Source organism: Acipenser ruthenus, chromosome 36, assembly GCF_902713425.1.
Source record: "Acipenser ruthenus chromosome 36, fAciRut3.2 maternal haplotype, whole genome shotgun sequence".
NCBI lineage: Eukaryota > Metazoa > Chordata > Actinopteri > Acipenseriformes > Acipenseridae > Acipenser > Acipenser ruthenus.
The window spans coordinates 5,723,588-5,745,772 of record NC_081224.1 but is presented as its reverse complement, the minus strand read 5'-3'; the positions used below and the strand labels follow the sequence as shown (position 1 = coordinate 5,745,772).

At 38.9% G+C, this 22,185-nt stretch overlaps 1 protein-coding gene across 6 annotated transcripts in view; it reads left to right on the top strand.

Moving 5' to 3' along the window:
* Positions 1–22,185, top strand: part of LOC117965547 (adhesion G protein-coupled receptor L1-like) — a 270,259-nt gene that overhangs the window by 219,997 nt on the left and 28,077 nt on the right. For 3 of the 6 annotated variants that reach the window (XM_059007937.1, XM_059007938.1, XM_059007936.1), the window contains 2 exons: positions 14,565–14,733; positions 15,801–15,929. In XM_059007937.1, coding sequence (XP_058863920.1) covers positions 14,565–14,733; positions 15,801–15,929 — 298 coding nt within the window. Of the gene's footprint in view, positions 1–14,564; positions 14,734–15,800; positions 15,957–22,185 lie in introns of all 6 variants that reach the window. The other 3 variants (XM_059007934.1, XM_059007935.1, XM_059007933.1) reach the window with 1 other exon arrangement.

Sequence of the window (22,185 nt, the reverse complement as noted above, 5' to 3'; positions counted from 1 at the left end):
TTCTAGAGATCATACTGAGATAAATAATAATAATAATCGGTACACAAATATATATATATTTTTAGTAACTTTACAACTGTCAGATGTGCAAGACGTTGTTGCACAAAATGCTTTAGTAAATTAAATTACGTTATCATAATGTGCCAATACAAGTTGATTTATTTGGGAACTGCTGTGTGTTATTAAAATATTTTTAAAACTATTTCATAGCCTCTTTGATATGTGTTACACACACAGTGCATTTAAATCAACCGGAATTTTATTTTGCAGTGAGATTCAGGTCACTCACGGTAATTTTTCCTCATAGCTCTCAGATCAGGTGACACAGGTTGAAACGTCATAAAAGAAAATAGTGGGTTATGGCAAAGATGCAGCTCTCCTTTCTTGTAAAGGTAAAGTAAACGGTTCTGTATTTTGACATTTCTGTTGTGGGGGGAGGGGGCTAGCAGTAAATTGTGTACGTTTCAAACTAAAATCTTATTCAGGGATATATTTCCATTCGGTAATAAAAATAATATTAACTAAAAAAGCTCAAAACTATAGATTGTGCGCGCCCCTTGTTAGTAGCTGCCAGTCTGTTTTTCGTTCAACATTTTCCTTCAGTTTTCTTGACAGTTTTTGTAGATTCGGTATTCGGTTCGATATTCGGCCAAATCCCCAAAACTTGGATCCGGTGCATCCCTAATCTGTATTATAGTTGTTGTATTATAGCGTAGTCTACATATCACCAGATTTATATACTGCTGTTTTGAAATTCAAACACAGAATTAATTATCCCCCATATTGTTTATTAGTTTATTAAAATGATATTATATTGCAATTAATACAGCACTTGCCAATTTCAAGCATGACAGAGTTGTAATTGATAGGAAAACATTTTTAACTCGGGCAATTGTGTTCCACAAAGGGAAAACCATCAGCCATGGTCACTGTGTTGCCTGGGTATGAAAATATGGGCAATGGTTTCAATGTAATGATATGCAATGCACACAATGCATCAAACTGCCTAAAAACCTGCAGCATTCTTACATGACCTTTCTAGAGAGAGTGGACAGAGCCAAACAACATGAATAACTGCCCTCAGCACTGCTGTTCAAAGTTGTCTCCACCTCTAAAGCCTCAGGTGCCGTCTTTGCTGTCCCCACCTCTCCAGCCTCAGGTACAGTCGTAGCTGTCCACACCTCTCCAGCCTCAGGTACAGTCGTAGCTGTCCACACCTCTACAGCCTCAGGTAGAGTCGTAACTGTCCCCACCTCTCCAGCCTCAGGTACAGTCGTAGCTGTCCACACCTCTCCAGCCTCAGGTAGAGTCGTAACTGTCCCCACCTCTCCAGCCTCAGGTACAGTCGTAGCTGTCCACACCTCTCCAGCCTCAGGTACAGTCGTAGCTGTCCACACCTCTACAGCCTCAGGTACAGTCGTTGTTGTCCACACCTCTCCAGCCTCAGGTACAGTCGTAACTGTCCACACCTCTCCAGTCTCAGGTACAGTCGTAGCTGTCCACACCTCTCCAGCCTCAGGTACAGTCGTAACTGTCCACACCTCTCCAGTCTCAGGTACAGTCGTAGCTGTCCACACCTCTACAGCCTCAGGTACAGTCGTTGTTGCCCACACCTCTCCAGCCTCAGGTACAGTCGTAGCTGTCCCCACCTCTCCAGCCTCAGGTAGAGTCGTAACTGTCCCCACCTCTCCAGCCTCAGGTACAGTCGTAGCTGTCCACACCTCTCCAGCCTCAGGTACAGTCGTAGCTGTCCACACCTCTCCAGCCTCAGGTACAGTCGTAGCTGTCCCCACCTCTCCAGCCTCAGGTACAGTCGTAACTGTCCCCACCTCTCCAGCCTCAGGTACAGTCGTAGCTGTCCACACCTCTCCAGCCTCAGGTACAGTCGTAACTGTCCACACCTCTCCAGTCTCAGGTACAGTCGTAGCTGTCCACACCTCTACAGCCTCAGGTACAGTCGTTGTTGTCCACACCTCTCCAGCCTCAGGTACAGTCGTAACTGTCCACACCTCTCCAGTCTCAGGTACAGTCGTAGCTGTCCACACCTCTCCAGCCTCAGGTACAGTCGTAACTGTCCACACCTCTCCAGTCTCAGGTACAGTTGTAGCTGTCCACACCTCTACAGCCTCAGGTACAGTCGTTGTTGTCCACACCTCTCCAGCCTCAGGTACAGTCGTAGCTGTCCACACCTCTCCAGCCTCAGGTACAGTCGTAACTGTCCACACCTCTCCAGTCTCAGGTACAGTCGTAGCTGTCCACACCTCTACAGCCTCAGGTACAGTCGTAGCTGTCCACACCTCTCCAGTCTCAGGTACAGTCGTAGCTGTCCACACCTCTACAGCCTCAGGTACAGTCGTTGTTGTCCACACCTCTCCAGCCTCAGGTACAGTCGTAGCTGTCCACACCTCTCCAGCCTCAGGTACAGTCGTAACTGTCCACACCTCTCCAGTCTCAGGTACAGTCGTAGCTGTCCACACCTCTACAGCCTCAGGTACAGTCGTAACTGTCCACACCTCTCCAGTCTCAGGTACAGTCGTAGCTGTCCACACCTCTACAGCCTCAGGTACAGTCGTTGTTGTCCACACCTCTCCAGCCTCAGGTACAGTCGTAGCTGTCCACACCTCTACAGCCTCAGGTACAGTCGTTGTTGTCCACACCTCTCCAGCCTCAGGTACAGTCGTAGCTGTCCACACAGCCTCAGGGGCAGAGATTAACATTTTTCACATTTGATTTAGCGTCAATAAATCTGGCTTTTAAATTTTTTTTTACATACTTGGTGTGTGTCTCTTTCTTCTGTGCTATTTAGTGTCTCAGGTTGTGTTTTCATCACTGCATTATGTGGCAGATGTGGTTGTTTGATTTTCCAGGATGCCTTCTGCAAGACAATAGAAATTCAATGGCAAAAACGTTGTTAAAGTAACGTTAAGGTTTGTTTGCAAATGTCCAAAAGATTAGGAAATTGCAAGTTAAGGTAGCCACGCAACCTGAACTCTGCACCCTTATGTGTATGTTTCACATATGACATCATCGGTGACATCGGCAATGACATCGCTAAGTACATGACAAATTCTCCCCGAAGACTGGCCATACAGACATAACACTGGGAAATTATAGTCCTTCTGACTGGTAATATGTTCAGTAACTGCATTAGCATTCCCACAATGTTTGCTGTCAAGCTAATTATTTCACCAGTGTTCTAAGTAAAACCAATAAACTCAGAATACAGCAGTGCTATAGAATTAATTAGGGACCTTCCATGTATTACTGGAACTAATGTTAAATGAGCAATATTTCAACAAAAACTGTCAACAATATTCATACAAACAATATTTTTCTGTATCTGGATTCTGCAGCGTTGGCTTTCTTGTATTAACTGCACTGTTTCACATGGCAAAAATAGTTACTGCATTTTCTGCAGTATGTGTATGTTTGCAATGTGAGTAACCATTCTTCTTTCAAACTTTACAGTTGACTATGAATGTTTGCTAACATACTGTTACACTGGAAGCCAATTAAGACATTAAACTATTTAGGTACAATTGCAGATTTCTGCAGTTCACCATTGTGAAAATGTAACAGTACTCAATGAAGTACATAAACAAGAGGTGTAATGCATGGATGTTATGCTTACAAGAGACATAAAACACTGCTTCATGTACCACAGCATACATGCATACAAATGCCACAATCAGACCACTTAGATAACATATTTAAATAACAGTATACACAATACAAAAACAGCAATTTTAAAGTCACATTAAAACCCACTAAGATAAGAAAGCAATTTTATAAAAGTGCGATTTTAGTCTTGACTTGAAAACTGTAACGGTCCCAGCTTCCCTGACAAACGAAGGCAGAGCATTCTGTAATTTCAGAGCTCTACAAGAAAAAGCTCTACCTCCCATGTTGCTTTTGTTGACCCTAGGAATAACCAGCAGCCCCACATCCTGTGGTCTCAGAGTGCGGTTCGGAAGATACAGGGTCAGTAACTCCTGCAAATAACTAGGTGCTAATCCATTCAGGGCCTTGTAAGTTAACAGCAAAATCTCAAAAGTTAGATCAGGATCAAAGATGACCCCCAAACTCTTAATTTCTAGTTTAAGTTTTGATGAGAGACTGCAAGGGTCGAGTTCATGTAATTCCACATTTCCTTTTAGTTGCTTCTGTGATCTCACTCGCATAACCTCTGTTTTATCTGAATTCAACATTAGAAAATTCTGTGACATCCAATGCTTGATGCCTGTAAGGCAAGTAGCTAATAACACACTCATTGTAGGAATGCTAATGCAGTTACTGAACATGTTGCCAATCAGAAGGACTATTATTTCCCAGTGTCTTTGGGGAGAATGTGTCATGTGCTTAGTGATGTCATTGCCAATGTCAAGTGTGACAGGAAACATACACATAAGGGTGCAGAGTTAAGGTTGCATGTCTACCTCAACTTGCAATTTCCTAACCTTTTGGACTTTTGCAACAAAAACGTAATGTTACTTTAACAAAGTTTTTGCCATTGAATATATATATACTGTAAAAACAGTTGTATAAGTCTATTTTCTAGGTATTTTTAGGGGGTCCTAAAAAGGGGGAGCATCTTATACACCGATGTGACCAATAGGCTTTTTCCTGAAAAAAAAACAAATTATTACATAACATGCATAAAATGAAAAATAACATACAAAATCTAATTTCATACTTTGACAAAAGTATTTGGGCAATCAACATATTTCATATGACACCCATTTGTTGCTAATTGTTGACAATTATCATGATTGAAAACCAACACATGATGATAATTATAGAATATATAAATACATAATCATCAAGTGCTGTAAAATAAATTGGAAATTTGTGATTAAAAAAGCAACAAAAATGGTTAAAACTAAAGAGTACAGGAACAATCTCAAAATGGCAGTGATACAACTAAACGAAAAAGGGTTATTATTGACAAACACGGGAGAACAGGAATTACTGCAACTAGCTCCAGATATGGAAGACCAAGAAAGATTTCTGCAAAATCTGGAAGAATTGTTCAAGCAGCCCGGCAAAATCCTCAGATTACTACGAAAGATTTGACACAAGAATTGAGAAAAGATGGTCAAGAAATTCATGAGTGAACAACTCAACGATACATTAACAAGATGAATGTCCATGGGCAAAAAACAAGATACAAACCTTTGTTAAAAACAATACACAAAAGACAATTGGAGTTTTCCATTGACAAATCCAAAATATAGCTTTTTTTCACCAAGAAAGCAACAATATGTTTGGAGGAAGAGAGGAGAAGAATTTAACACTGAACCGTCGAGATTTCGGACTACATACAACCGCCGCACCCACAAAATGTGCGGCTCCATTTTAAAATGGCTTTGATATGAAACTGAACCAACAATCGGATACAGCTAAATATTTTTATTTATGAACATCATACATAATATTTTCAGAGCAGAAACACCGTATTTACATTGAAAATTAAACTTTTTTTCTTATCTTTTTCAAAAAGAGCACATATACATAAACATGAAAAACTGTAATAACATAAACTTCATGCAATAAACGTCTGTGTAAACAGGTGTAGAAAGCTGTATGCACATATACAATTATAAAACATAAATAACTAGTTATAAAAATAGCATAAAACAAAAATATATAATAACTTATTCAACGTGAAAGCACTTTGAGTGAAACAGAGTTCAAAGGCTGTTTGTCTGTTCAGAGTTCTATTACAGCTTTCTAAGTACAATCTACGCAGAAAACACTTTTCAACTGTACCAGTGCATTTGCTACAGACTGCCTTTTCACAATGGGCGCAGACATCAAAAGTTATGTTTTTGTTGCATTTAGCAACCTGGCATTGTCTTTTATTCCGTGTGCCAGTGGGCGCAGCGCTGGCTGAAGGTTGAGGGGCATTTGCCAGCTGGCTTTCGTGTCTCTTATAAAAATGTTTCTGCCGTAGTTCCAGGGCTAGCTGCAAAATGAAGCCCCTCCGAGTGATTGTGTTGCCGGTGCACTCCTTGTACAAAACCAAAGCACTGATGGCTGACGGGTCCAAAACATTATAAGAAACAGCCACAGGCCATCTGCGAGTACCACCTTTGACAGAATACAGCCATGCCTTTTGATCCCGTATATCCACACCGTACTTCGTTGCGTTGTAAAATGCAACAGTCTCTGGCTTTCGTTTAGCATCAGGCCCGATGGTCACTGATCTGTGCAGAGAGCTTAGAATATACAATTTATTTATTTATTTTTTTTGCACCGTCACCCTCAGGGTGGCACAGTCGTTCTGCCTGAGAATTGTAGTCTAAATAATAATACTAATATATGATGCGTAGAATGACTTTCAACAGTGTTTCAAGCACTCAACAGAATTATAATACGTTATTTCACAATGATGTTGATTTTATTACAAAGCCCAGGTTAAATTGTCGGCTATATTATATTGATTTCAATATGCCGCATAAATTGCGGGTCTGACGGTTGAAGAAGCAAGTGCTTATAACTTATTCATTTTTGCGATTCTGCAGCTGAAACACCTTCTGGGTATTTAATTCAAATATTTAGTAACACTTAAGAACGGACATGCACGAGATATATTTAAATTTGAATTGCAAAAGCTGTTCAAAAAGCGGCTATGGCGGTGCTAGTGTTAAAGAAAAGTTCATCATGCCCAGTGTTAAACATGGTGGAGGTTGTGTGATGATATGGGCTTGTTTCTCTTCCTGAGGCACTATTAAGATATTTTGCACTCTCATTTGTTACCCAGTGCTAGAAGGCTTATATGACGGAAGTTTGTATTCCAGCAGGATAATGACCCTAAGCATTCTGAGAAGTCTACAAAGGAATTTCTGAAAAAAGGAAGATTACAGTTATGGATTGGCCATCTCAGTCCCAAGACTTGAATACCATTGAGATGTTTGGGATTGACTTGAAGGCTGATGTTACAAAAAGGAAATCAAAGTCGATTGCAGAACTCAAAGCTGTATGTGTTGAAGAATGGGCAAAAATTTCACAGGAAAGATGCCGGGAACTGGTTTCACAATACAAAATAAGACTTCAAGCTGTAAAGGAAGTAAAGGGTGGGCACACAAAATACTAATGTAAGGGTGCCCAAATACTTTTGTCAAAGTATGAAATTCATTTTTGCATGTTCTTTTTCATTTTATGCATGTTATGTAATAATTTGTTTTATTATAAATACATGTTCATGAGTATAAAGTCAGAACACAGCCAAACAGCCAATCAAATCGACTGGTCAGCCGTAAAGCTTGAGCTGCAACCCTGTGAACTCTGCAACCCTCTCAACTCACGCAGCTGAACTATCTCCGTCTTGTCAACCCGCTTAAGCTCATTTTATTGCTGAATGTGATTTTATAACGCCCATTATCATTCAAACAAAAAGATTGTAAATCACAGAAAATGCATTCAGTTAAAAATACTCTTTTGTGAAATAACTTTTCCTAAGTTATTCATTTTTACTTGATTACATTTCTATTTTTCTGATGTATTTTCACACAATGCAGTACCAAAATAAATTATACAAGTCCCATAATTATCATTCTAATTAATTCAATTTTAATCAATTCCCTGAATGATAAATTACTTAATTTTTAGTGATTTAAGTAAAACTTTTAATACATTTAGGGATAGATGTACTAAGATGAGCCAGTCGCAGCACAAACATACCGCAATTTGCATTTTGGTTATGACAATTCGCAAAGTGCACATTTTGTCGTATGTACTAAGAATAAACATGTTAATGAAGAGAGCCACAATATACTAATTTAAATATTATTTGCGTCATCTTAGCGAGAGTTGTGCAACATTTTTTCAAATAAAATAGCAGTTGAGTTGTGGTTTGCTGCAGCAAAGTGTGCCCGAAGGGTAACGTCTATACATGCAAGGGTGCAAGAATCAAACCAACATTGTTTTTGTTAAATGTAAACGTCATCTGTACAATGCATTCTAGTCCATCTTCATTTTACCTATTTTAATACTGTTATATAATGAAAGGCAGTTTAATCCCATCAGATTTTATAGTGGGGCCCCCATCTTCACCCCCCAAAAGTTTTTCATGATCATACAGTAGTCCCTCGCTAAACCGGACATGTGTTTGTCTGACATAAGGAGGTGTCGGATTTAAAAACAATACAAGTAGGCCTATATAATATACAGTACAGTAGTAAAATCAAATGACTATGTAGTGCACTCTTTTGTACTGGTAACACAAAATAAATCATACTGCTGTATTATACACATTGGTGCGTAAATAAAAGATTATTTTAAATTGAAAGTAAATGATTTTAGGTTTTTTATTTTATTTTATTTTAATGATTATTATTTTGAACTTGGTCTACTTAGTAGCCTAGACAATTAACACACAATAGATCCTGGTCCTATACAGATGCTGAGAATGAGCTGGAGGGGTTAGTGGCACGTGTGTGCCGTCTGTTTGCTCCCAACACGCTGGAAGAATGTCATAGAAATGTGTTTTCAAGGCTTGTAAGTACAACCTGACTTTAGTGAAAATTAGGTACTTGGGTGTTCGTCTCAAAAATACATATTCATTTAAGGCTAAAGCTCAAATAAGAACTGTGGCTGCAAAGCATTAGTTAAAATGATGCTAACAGCGTTGCATTTGTTTAATACATTCACATTCAACAATGTCTGTCTCTAGGATTTTATTGTCACAAGTGTGAAATGTTTTGTTTGAAGCTCAATACTTAGTCTGATGAAGATTTAAATTTGTTTAACAAAGTCACAACTGATTGCTCTTCACAGTAGGAATCTCTTTTGTAACAGACAAAAAACGAGTTTCATTCCATTTTTAATCCACTTAGGTCTAGCATCCTTCCAAAGGTGCTACCTTCAAAGAATGTCTGGAATCTTAGGAGGTCTGTGGTCCAGTGGTTAAAGAAAAGGGCTTGTAACCAGGAGGTCCCCGGTTCAAATCCCACCTCAGCCACTGGCTCATTGTGTGACTCTGAGCAAGTCACTTAACCTCCTTGTGCTCCATCTTTCGGGTGAGATGTAGTTGTAAGTGACTCTGCAGCTGATGCATAGTTCACACACCCTAGTCTCTGTAAGTCGCCTTGGATAAAGGCGTCTGCTAAATAAACAAATAATAATAATCTGAGGGGTTATATCTCTTAAAAACACAGATGGCATTCTGGACTTTAAAAGTTCCAGACCCACATATTGCTAGGAATTGTATTATCAATTATAAATAGTCTTCACATTTGCACTAGGGTGGGAATTTCAAGTAATTTAGTGCTCGAGTACTCGAGCGTTAAAACTTTTGAGTACTCGATGCCAGACAATATTATTCTACATATGCACCACATAAATTACCACGTTAACACTAGAACCGCCGCGGTTATACTCATACCTAAAACCAGCGCCAGCAGTCATGACGGTACATTTTAAACAACGTCAATATTAAAATGAAAGACAACTATCTGATACAACTCAAAAGTTTTATTCAAGCACATCATATCAAACATCTGCATAGCCAAAACGCTGTATTTAAATGAACAATTAAACATAAAGAATATTGTAGGTTATATTCAAAATAAAAACATGTATTAAAGTCAGTTAAAATTCCGTCTTTGTTGCTAGGTGGGTGGACTTATAACTTCCTTATTTTCGTGATCCTGCCTTTCAAACGCCGTCAAGGTATTTATTTAGGAAAAGCCATAAACGAACAACCACATAACTTTCAGACACGCAGAGTAATTTAAATTTGAAAACCTCAACCCGTCAAAATGACTTCCATGGCTAGTGTTACAGTGGTATACATGAATAAAATATTGTAATGACCCCTGGTCTTGAGGCTCAAAGCAGGAGACGGAGACGGGATTCAGGCCCTAACAAAACTACTTTATTAATTAAACACACAGAGAAGAGAGCGGACCACTAGTATCATGGGGGGGGGGGGGGGCAGAGCAAAGGCGTCTAGATGACATGGTCCGCACCCAACAGGCGTCAGTTCTAGGGTCGCTTTTCTACCCCAGCAGTTCAGTGTAGCTGGGTATGTTTTATATAGCCATGTAATTAAAAAATGAAAAGACAGACGGAGATCCGAGAGATGATCAACCAACTCTGAAGGTGTTAATCAGAGTAAACCAAACGTGACTCAAGTGGGGGGGGGTGGGTTAACTGCAAGACGTGCATCATCTCCGATTAGGCACAAGCAAAAAGGCATTCTCCAGACAGGAAAAGAAAACATGATTCAGCTCATTACTGAGATTGATTTTATTTCAATTTTAGAGTGCTAAAGCCTGTCCTTTGTTTATCTCTTCAGCTGTTGCAGTCTGCATCAGGCACATATTATTATTATTATTATTATTATTATTATTATTATTATTATTATTTAGTAGTAAAATTTCACAGCTGTATAAACTACATGCGCTTACTGCCTTATTATTTACCATTGTGGCACATGTAAAATAATAAGATTGTACCACCTGCAGTTAGGAAACACAAACCGCTTTGCCATTGCTTGCATGTACAAACCAACCGGCAAAATCATCCATTCAAAATCACTTCCAGATTTCAAACTATTTGGATTTATGAGGAAGAATAAATGTATTCAAATTTAGCTATATATGTAGAATGGATGTGAGAAACCAAAGAAATTAGAGAAATGTTTTTAAGTGCACCCTACTTTACACTGATAAATCACTCAAGCTAGCTCTCTTGTGGTTTATATGTCACCAAATAATAGCTGGGCGTACATTACCACTTATGTTATAACTAGATGTGTTTTCAATCTAGCACAGGCAATGGAGGTGTAACATCTTGCTTGGGCAGGGAGGCAGGCAAGCAGGCAGACAGTCAGACACTTCATCTTGCTTGAGCAGGCAGGCAGACTGTTGGACAGACAGCCAGACAGTCAGACACCTTTCACAGGCACTGAATTGATACCAGGCAGAAGGCTCCAGTTAGTCAATTATTTTAACAGTGAAATATAAAGACCCTCCGGTTGTATTTATTTTGTGTACAATGGCAGCACAGTCGGCCTTGTAATGGGAAATCGATATTTGATTTGACTCGGTGCCTTGACTCGTAAACAGAGTCCAAGCATGTCCCAGGCCTCTTCACGGCAGTGGAGCAGATTTATAGAGGGTTGTAAAAAACAAATCTAGTTTTGCTGAGAGATTTATTCCTTTCTTATAGTGAATGGATTGTCCTCCCACAGGGAAGAGCTAATTGAACTGCTGTTTACTACTACATGGCAATGAGGGGGGCTTTGACCATCGCAGTTACTTTGTAAACATTAAAGTGATTGTTGTATGTGAACAGGCTGGCTGAGGGGTGACATCAGGCCAGGAAATGAAACCAAAACACACAGCAACTGCGGGCGATACCGAGACGCTGCGGCGCTCAGTGTTTAATTAACACACAGAAAATAAAAGGTTGAACAAAACAGCACACAGCACTTGAGGCCAAAATAAATAGACAAAAAAAATGGACTAACAATAAACAAACAGTGGACTAACAGACAAACAAACACGGTGAGTCAGAACAAACAAGTATTGAACAAAATAGCAATTGTATTATTTATTTTATTTATCCCCTCCACTCACCGAACACACCACCCCGAGTGAGTAAAACATGTATATATATATATACTACTATATACTATTACTATATACTATTACTAATTAATTATTCACTTGAATCCCAGCACTTGAACTAATTTGTGCAATCCTGTGCACGCATACTATTACCATACTTCATCTGCATGTGAAGTGATTATGCAATCCCCGTGCCTCAATACAACTAGATAATTTTAAATCACTTGTGCTACACATACCCGTTTATATCCTGTGCACCAATACCAATACACCAACATCAACATTTATAAATATCATATGGGAGATAATGAAATTGAAGAAGGGAACTATGAAAAAGACCTAGGAGTTTATGTTGATTCAGAAATGTCTTCATCTAGACAATGTGGGGAAGCTATAAAAAAGGTCAACAAGATGCTCAGATATATTGTGAGAAGTGTTGAATTTAAATCAAGGGAAGTAATGTTAAAACTTTATAATGCATTAGTAAGACCTCACCTAAAATATTGTGTTATTGGATATTGTTGCTCTAGAAAAAGTGCAAAGAAGAGCAACCAGAATTATCTCGGGTTTAAAAGGCATGTCGTATGCAGACAGGCTAAAAGAATTGAATCTATACGGTCTTGAACAAAGAAGACTACGCAGCGATCTGATTCAAACATTCAAAATCCTAAAAGGTATAGACAATGTCGACCCAGGGGACTTCTTTGACCTGAAAAAAGAAACAAGGACCAGGGGTCACAAATGGAGATTAGATAAAGGGGCATTCAGAACAGAAAATAGGAGGCACTTTTTTACACAGAGAATTGTGAGGGTCTGGAACCAACTCCCCAGCAATGTTGTTGAAGCTGACACCCTGGGATCCTTCAAGAAGCTGCTTGATGAGATTCTGGGATCAATAAGCTACTAACAACCAAACGAGCAAGATGGGCTGAATGGCCTCCTCTCGTTCGTAAACTTTCTTATGTTCTTATGTTCTACACACACCACACGCAACACAACACTAGCACACTAGCACAAGCTAACAGAATAATGCCATAGCTGTCCTGCACTTCTGTCAGCTGTATAGGTCTCAGATGTGCAGTTTTCAATGGCACATTTTTAAACATGATGTCTTGATATCTGTTACACTTGTACTTCCTGTGTGATTTCACCTCAGCAGTGTCTTCAGGGTCAGTTTAATGAAAACGTTGCATTTAGTGTAGTAATATAGATTCAAAGGAAAGTGAGAAGGTAAAACTGTAAGAAACTAAGTCAAGTAGACAAACATATTGGCTAGTCCTTCTTAGGGATGTCACGATGTGAACATTTTCTCAGACGATTATACTGTGGGGTATTATCATGGTAATTGCAATACAGCACAATATTTTACAAAGAACTGCCAAAAAAAAAAAAAAATTCTTACAGATTTAAAATGTTAACTATTTATTTAGCTAAAATGTGTTTTATAACATTATAAACATTATACAAAAATAGGGTGCTTAATTATAATACAACAGATATTTACAAAACACTCAATATTTTAAATACAGAACCCTCTGAATAGTTTCTAAACATATACGAAACAAAGGTGTCAACTACTGTAGATAAACTAAAGTGCCATTTTAATCAAGATTAGTCCTTTTGTTTTGTTTTTTACCTGATTAGTTTGGGTGTTTCCCATAATTGTTAGTCTGATTTAAGGATGCTAAAAATGTCTTATTCCCAAATCAAATAGCTACTATTGGGTTAAACACATTTCTAAATGGAGCTGGTCACGTCAGCCTGCCCTAAGTTTTATTCCAGTACCAGTAATTGAGCATATGAAAATGAATAAATAGAATACATGTGATATAGTGAGTTTGGTGTGCGCTGAGTGTTTAGGGAGTAGCCTTTAAATATATTGACTCTACTGTTGGAGTACACACCACACTCACTATATCCTTGTGTGTTTTAAATAGTATTAACAGAGTTTATCCTCCTTAAGCTATGTAGCTAAAAATATATATATCATTTTGTTTTTTAATCATAAAATGTGAATACTTAAAAGCATTAGGATTATTATTATACATTTAATAAATTTTACTGTTTTTAATAAAGCTTTTTTGTAAAGCGGTTGGTGTAAATGAGTCAACATATTCATCGTGTTGCTGCTCTTTGAAAGAACAACAACTTGGCATCATTTACAAACTGGCACTCCCTCTTCAATAACCTGAACATTGTCATTTTTTTTAAAACCAAAATGATCCCCGATCCTTTTATCCGTTTTTTAGGAGGAAAGAGTTTCTGTCATTCTCACTATCCTCCATATTTGTTGTGCGCTGCTCTTGTTGATTTCTGTGGCTGTATAAAACCCAGTGAAAGGTTCATTATCACCATCTACTGGATGTACCTATTACATGTTCTTCCAAACCCCTAGTCCTTCCTCAGTTTACCCATTACTACACTGAAGAAGGCACGACACAAGCTCAAACATTTGTCTCCTCTACTCAGTTTCTTATTGATTTTAGAATTCTGACTGAGCGTTTGAAGTTATGGAACAGTAGGAACTTTGCAACCTATTCTCTGTTGTGTATTGCACTGGTGAGACCACACTTAGAGTAACTGTGTCCAATTCTGGTCACCACAGTACCAAGGGACATTGTTGCCCTGGAGAGAGTCCAAAGAAGAGCAACCAGACTAATTCCAGGGCTTCAAGGACTGAGCTGCAAAGATAGGCTGAAATAACTGAATTTATTAATCCTAGAACAAAGAAGAATTAGGGGGATATGACTGAAGTCTTCAAAATCTTAAAAGGAATTGACATAGTTAACAGGAACCAGGACCAGAGCACAGTGTGATATAGACTTCAGACAGGGAAGGAGACACTTCTTTACTCAGAGTGGTGAGGGTATGGAATGGGCTACCTAGTCATGCTGTTGAGGCAGAATAACTTGGATCCTGTAGACCCAACTTGACAAAGTTCTCGTTAGTAAATACTCCTCTGTTCTTCTGCTCTCTCTCTCTCTCTAGGTCCTGGGCTCTTGGTGCCATCGCCCTGCTCTTTCTCCTGGGGCTGACCTGGGCGTTCGGTCTTCTGTTCATCAATGAGAACACTGTCATCATGGCGTATCTCTTCACCACCTTCAACGCCTTCCAGGGCATGTTCATCTTCATCTTCCACTGCGCCCTGCAGAAGAAGGTGTGTCTGTGTCTCTGAACCCAGTATCTGTGTTTGTCTCTCGTTCTTTTTATGTGAGGTGTATCTGTATGTGTGTGTGTGTGATCTCATCGTCTGGCAATCAGAGCCCTTCACCTGTCTGTCTATCTGTCTGTCTGTCTGAGACATTTTTCTCTCTGTCAGTCTGCCTGTCCATTATAAATCCAGTGTCTGTAAAAGGTGAAGGACACACAGAGCTGGAGACCTCTGTCTGGCTGTGAGCCTCTTTTTTAAACCATACGGCTGTCTGTCTGTTTGAGGTATCTCAATGTCTTTTTATCTGTATGAGCCAATGTTGTTTGTCAGTCTGTAATGGATTCATTGACTGACAGCTATAAAGCCTGAAGCCCTCTAGCTGTCTGTCTGTCTAAGGCCTATGTATGTATTTCTTTCTGTCTCTAGCAAATGCAGTGCCTTAGAAAGCTGAGAGACAAACATCTGTCTGTTGGTCTGCTTGTTTGCATGGAAGGTTCTGGTTCTGTCTTAGAATAGCTGTAGTTGAGGCAGCTGCAGTGTGGCACTCTCTATATTTAGAAACCCTATGAAAAGGGCTCTGCACTCCAGCTCTCTCTCTGGTGCTTGCCTGCCTCTCTCCTGGGCTCTTTCATAACATTATAGCCAATTTCATGCTGCAGTGAGGGAGTACTGTCACTGGCTTTCTTCAGAAAGAATGGGCCGTACTAGAGCACAGATCCAGGAGCTGTGAGATCCAGGTCAGGGTCTATACTGCCCTCCAGTGGGAGCGACAGTGCCTTTTACAAGCAGGGTGTATAGACAGAGCTGAAAGAACCAGGGTAGAGTTTAAACTTCTTAACACTGTCCCCTATGGGAGAGAAGGTGGTATAGAGTAAATAGAACCTAGTTAGACTGCACCTTTACAAGTAGGGAGTGCAGTGAGTTTGCCTACACATTGACCTCTGAAACCCATTATAAATTTAAATGTACAACATATTGCAGGCATTTATAATGATATAGCTCCTGTATAGACCCAACTACAGTCCCCACAATGCTATGTTGTACTGACTTCTGGTGTGTGATTGATTGGACAGGTGCACAAGGAGTACAGTAAGTGCCTGCGTCACTCCTACTGCTGTAGCCGAACATCCACCGCTAATTCTCACGGCTCTCTCAAGACTTCCGCAATGAGGACCAATAATCGCTACTATACTGGGACGCAGGTACGCCATGGACCGACTCATAGACAGGTACAGTATCCAAAGAGACTACCTCTTTAAAAAAAAAATAAACGCGAGCAGTGCCACTGCTACCAAGATGTTTTGTTCATCACTCTGGCTTTTTGGAAATACTCAAACAAACCTAATACATTCAAGGACAAATGTTTAGACTAGAAGTCTTTTCAATGTCTTCAAGGCTTCTCATCAAAACATTTCTCATTGAATGTATTAATATGTTTCTTTTAGTATTTCTAAAATTACCACCAGTTATGGTTTAATAATTGTGGATGGTCCTCTCTCTTCCTGTAGACAGCTGGTTTTAAATTCTGGGGTTGGTTAAGTACCACATAATTAAAGTGGACTTTACTTACTTTAATTCAGCCCCCCTCTCTATTGTTAGAGAGAACCCCAATAACAACAAAACAGATCAAAAAAGAAAAAGAGGGAGAAAGTCCAAATTAAAGGAATTAAAACAAGCAGCGATATACGATAATTGAAAGTTTCTTTTTGTCCAACCCTAGAGAAGTGTATATCCAATTGTCATATCTTGGTTTGTACATTCTCAAGTTATTGTGCACATCCTAAAGATGTTGGCCCTGGAAAAATGTGATCTAGCATCCAGTTGTTTTGATTTCGTCAACTCATTCAAACAGGAGACTAGTTGCTGTTGTGGTTACTCTAGTATTGCCACTGACAACAAACACTATTCTCAATGTTTTTGTAAACTTTATTTGCCATACTAAATTGAAATGATAGATTGAACGTATAGGACAGTGAGGAAGCAGACTTGGTCTACACTGACAGACAACATTCAGAGGAGATTTTCTTGTATCAGAAAAAAGGTAAAATACATGAATATTGTATTTACATATTTTTCAGTAGGTTGATTTGGAAGAGAAACATAGTTTGAAAGAATGTCCTTAGGACATAAGAACATAAGAATGTTTACAAACGAGAGGAGGCAATTTGGCCCTTCTTGCTCATTTGGTTGTTAGTAGCTTATTGATCCCAGAATCTCATCAAGCAGCATCTTGAAGGATCCCAGGGTGTCAGCTTCAACAACATTACTGGGGAGTTGGTTCCAGACCCTTACAATTCTCTGTATAAAAAAGTTCCTCCTATTTTCTGTTCTGAATGCCCCTTTATCTAATCTCCATTTGTGACCCCTGGTCCTTGTTTCTTTTTTCAGGTTGAAAAAGTCCCCTGGGTCGACATTGTCAATACCTTTTAGAATTTTGAATGCTTGAATCAGATCACTGCGTAGTCTTCTTTGTTCAAGACTGAAAAGATTCAATTATTTTAGCCTGTCTGCATACGACATGCCTTTTATACCCAGGATAATTCGGGTCGCTCTTCTTTCCACTCTTTCTAGAGCAGCAATATCCTTTTTGTACGAGGTGACCAGAACTGAACACAATATTCACAATGAGGTCTTACTGATGTATTGTAAAGTTTTAACATTACTTCCCTTGATTTAAATTCAACACTTTTCACAATATATCCAAGCATCTTGTTGGCCTTTTTTCTAGCTTCCCCACATTGTCTAGATGAAGACATTTCTGAGTCAACATAAACTCCTAGGTCTTTTCCAGATTCCTTCTTCAATTTCAGTATCTCCCATATTATATTTATAATGCACATTTGTATTGCCTGCATGCAATACTTCACACTTTTCTCTATTAAATGTCATTTGCCATGTGTCTGCCCAATTCTGAATGCTGTCTAGATCAGTTTGAATGACCTTTGCTGCTGCAACAGTGTTTGCCACTCCTACTATTTTTGTGTCGTCTGCAAATTTAACGAGTTTGCTTACTATACCAGAATCTAAATCATTAATGTAGTTTAGGAATAGCAGAGGACCTAATACTGATCCCTGTGGTACACCTCTGGTTACCTCGCTCCATTTTGAGGTTTCTCCTCTAATCAGTACTTTCTGTTTTCTACCTGTTGACCACTCCCTAATCCATGTGCATGCATTTCCTTGAATCCCTACTGATTCAGTTTGAGAATAATGAATAATGGACACAAATTCAAAGGGCATAATAATAGGAGCATGCTATAGACCGCCAAATTCAGACGCTGAGCAAAATAATCTGTTGTACAATGACATTCGAAATGCATGTAGAAAAGGAGAAGCCATACTAATGGGGGATTTCAACTTCCCCCGTATAAAATGGGAAAACCCGATGGGGGGCACGACGGACGAAATTGAAATGGTGGAAATGACAAATGACTGCTTCCTAACGCAATTTGTCAAGGCACCGACTAGAGGGGAGGCATGCCTTGATTTAGTCTTTTCAAATAATGAAGACAGAATAACTAAAACAGAGGTCAGAGAGCCATTGGCAAACTCAGACCACAACATGGTCTCATTTGAAATATTTTTTAAAACCCCAAAAGTAATGACTAAAGCTAAGGTTTACAATTTTAGAAAAGCAAACTATGAAGGTATGAAACAGAGACTAACAGAAGTGGATTGGAGTAAAATAGAGAAAACATCCACAGAAAAAGGATGGCTGTTTTTTAAAAATGTAGTACTAGAGGCACAAAACAATTACATCCCAAAAGTAGACAAATCTAAATCTAAAACAAAATGGCCAAAATGGTTTAATAGATCAATTGAAAAAAATATTCAGCGAAAAAAGGCACTTTACAGAGCATTTAAAAGGGACCAAAAACAAAGTACACAGAAAGAGTACTTGGAACTGCAAACACAAGTCAAAAAGGAAGTTAGAAAGGCCAAGAGAGAGATAGAAATCAGTATTGCTAAGGGGGCTAAAACCAATTCCAAAATATTTTTCCAATATTATAACAGCAAGAGAACATTCAAAGAGGAGGTTAAATGTCTAAGAGACACAAATGGCAAAATCATAGATGAAGAAAAAAAAATAGCAAATATATTAAATGATTACCTTTCCACAGGTTTTTACAAAGGAGGACATGGACAACATGCCCGACATGTCAACCTGTTCCTATCCCATTTTAAATAACTTTAGCATAACAGAGGCAGAAGTGTTAAAATAAACAAATCCCCTGGGCCAGATGAGATCCTCCCAACAGTACTCAAAGAAATGAAAGAAGTTATTTACAAACCGCTAACCAAGGTCATGCAACAGACTCTTGACACAGGGGTTGTGCCGACAGACTGGAAAATAGCAAACGTAATACTGATCCACAAAAAGGGAGACAAAACCGAACCAGGTAACTACAGACCAGTAAGCCTGACTTCTATTATATGTAAACTGATGGAAACTATAATAAGATCCAAAATGGAAAATTACCTACATGGTAACAATATCCTGGGAGACAGCCAGCATGGTTTTAGGAAAGGGAGATCATGTCTAACTAACCTACTTGACTTTTTTGAGGATGCAACATTGAAAATAGATAACTGCAAAGCATACGACATGGTCTATTTAGATTTCCAGAAAGCTTTTGACAAAGTCCCGCATTAAAGATTAATTCTCAAACTGAACGCAGTAGGAATTCAAGGAAATGCATGCACATGGATTAGGGAGTGGTTAACAGGTAGAAAACAGAAAGTACTGATTAGAGGAGAAACCTCAAAATGGAGTGAGGTAACCAGTGGTGTACCACAGGGATCAGTATTAGGTCCTCTGCTATTCCTAATCTACATTAATGATTTAGATTCTGGTATAGTAAGCAAACTCGTTAAATTTGCAGACGACACAAAAATAGGAGGAGTGGCAAACACTGTTGAAGCAGCAAAGGTCATTCAAAATGATCTAGACAGCATTCAGAATTGGGCAGACACATGGCAAATGAAATTTAATAGAGAAAAGTGCAAAGCATTGCATGCGGGCAATAAAAATGTGCATTATAAATATCATATGGGAGATAGTGAAATTGAAGAAGGGAACTATGAAAAAGACCTAGGAGTTTATGTTGACTCAGAAATGTGTGGAAGCTATAAAAAAGGCCAACAAGATGCTCGGATATATTGTGAGAAGTGTTGAATTTAAATCAAGGGAAGTAATGTTAAAACTATACAATGCATTAGTAAGACCTCACCTAGAATATTGTGTTCAGTTCTGGTCACCTCGTTACAAAAAGGATATTGCTGCTCTAGAAAGAGTGCAAAGAAGAGCAACCAGAATTATCCCAGGTTTAGAAGGCATGTCATATGCAGACAGGCTAAAAGAATTGAATCTATTCAGTCTTGAACAAAGAAGACTATGCGGCGATCTGATTCAAACATTCAAAATCCTAAAAGGTATAGACAATGTCAACCCGGGGGAATTCTTTGACCTGAAAAAAGAAAAAAGGACCAGGGGTCACAAATGGAGATTAGATAAAGGGGCATTCAGAACATTTTACACAGAGAATTGTGAGGGTCTGGAACCAACTCCCCAGTAATGTTGTTGAAGCTGTTGAAGCTGACACCCTGGGATCCTTCAAGAAGCTGCTTGATGAGATTCTGGGATCAATCAGCTACTAACAACCACAGGAGCAAGATGGACCAAATGGCCTCCTCTCGTTTGTAAACTTTCTTATGTTCTTATAGTACTTTCTGACAGTGGCATCACGGCTATCTTATTGTTAATGTTATCCAGTGTAGTAAGTATTCACAGTCAAAGTTTTTAGGAGATAAAATGTCATTGTGGCATTTTAAAATAGTCCAACAAGGTGTGATGGTGAGGTCATTTTTCACAGCCTCCAGTCAATTCGATGTACCATCTGGATTTTTTAATCGAGTGGATGTGTGGAAAATAATATGAACACCTGTTGATATGAATGCACATGAGGCTATGCCTCCTTTCACACTGGCATAGGCTGCCAGAGAGATGGGCTCTTAACTTTAAAGTTGTATTGTCTGTCATTTAAAACATCACTACCAGACACTTTAAATGACAGACAATTAAACCAATCCATACCGTACAGCACCTTGCCCTTGCCTGTTCTGTCCTGTGTGTGAGGCGCATCCAGTGGGAGCTGTTGTAGCATAACAGTGAGTGACAGGAAACTGACAGCAGGATAGGGGGGTATGCGGGTATGCTTAATATTAGGCTAATGATTATACTCTAGGGGATTGTGAGTTGTGGCCAGGTTCCAGTATGATTTAAATAAAAAATATCAAAAGAAAATGTTGACTTTAGATTTCAAATAACCGGTGAAGTGGCAGCCCATCACAAAAAGAAGTACCCGCTCTGGCCCCACTGCACCTTCTCTACATAGTAAAGGCAGGGGCAAAATACCTGCCCTTAGTGAATCACAGATGAATATCAGAGGCCTCCTTAGCAGTATTTCCCATGCTTTTTCATAATTTCACATAATTAAACCTAATGTATTCAATGCAAATGAGAAGCAGTAAAATACCACGTGTTATTTAACACAAGGTAAATCCCATTGATTGCGTGGTATCAGGAGTAGTGCATACGACGGAAGAAATACTGCATGGTAAACACGTTAACCACACACTAAAAAGCTACTGCCCTTTAGTGAATGAGCCCCAAAGTGTCTCTTAATAGCCACCTCCCTGCAACCTTTATTAACGCAACACAACCTATCACACCATATGACAATATTTATTGATGACTCAGTCAGCATTTGTCTTTGTCAGTCAAGAGCCTAATGATTCCTTCTGAAAACCAATAGCAATTGCAATTCCTCCAATAGCTTTGAGTTTGTAATGAATTTCACAGGAAGCTTGTTTAAAAGTGGGTGATTATTTTGACTTTGGATATAAAGTATTCACACAAACATCAATATGTACATACATAGCAATCATCATTCAGAAACAATTCTGGACCATTCAAAACCCTTACATGTAATACATACTCCTTAAAGGATTTTCAAGGGGACTGTATTTGGAAGGTGTGTTTTTAGATGTCCCTTACAATTTGATGGTGTATCATTTTAAGTGGTTCTGGTTTACATTGCTCCAATATTAAACACATTTGCATTTACCTGGCTTTAAGCTTGCTTTGCCAGGACTGAATAACCATCCATATGCCATTAAAATCATGTGACAGTGTGTCTTCTCAACTACTAGCTCCACTTACTCTAGAAAGAAATGTACATGCCCGCATGTCTTTGCAATTATTTTAGGTGATCTCAAACACAGTTGTTCTTAACCTTCATGTAATGGTGGAGTTGTTTAATGCAGTCATCTCTAAATGCATCTGATGTACAATGATTTTATGTGTTCCATTTATCGGTTCATGCTCTCTCCTTCAGAAATACTACTGCTCTTATTACAATGAGTCTGCATTGTGTTTATGCAGTGATATGGACAACA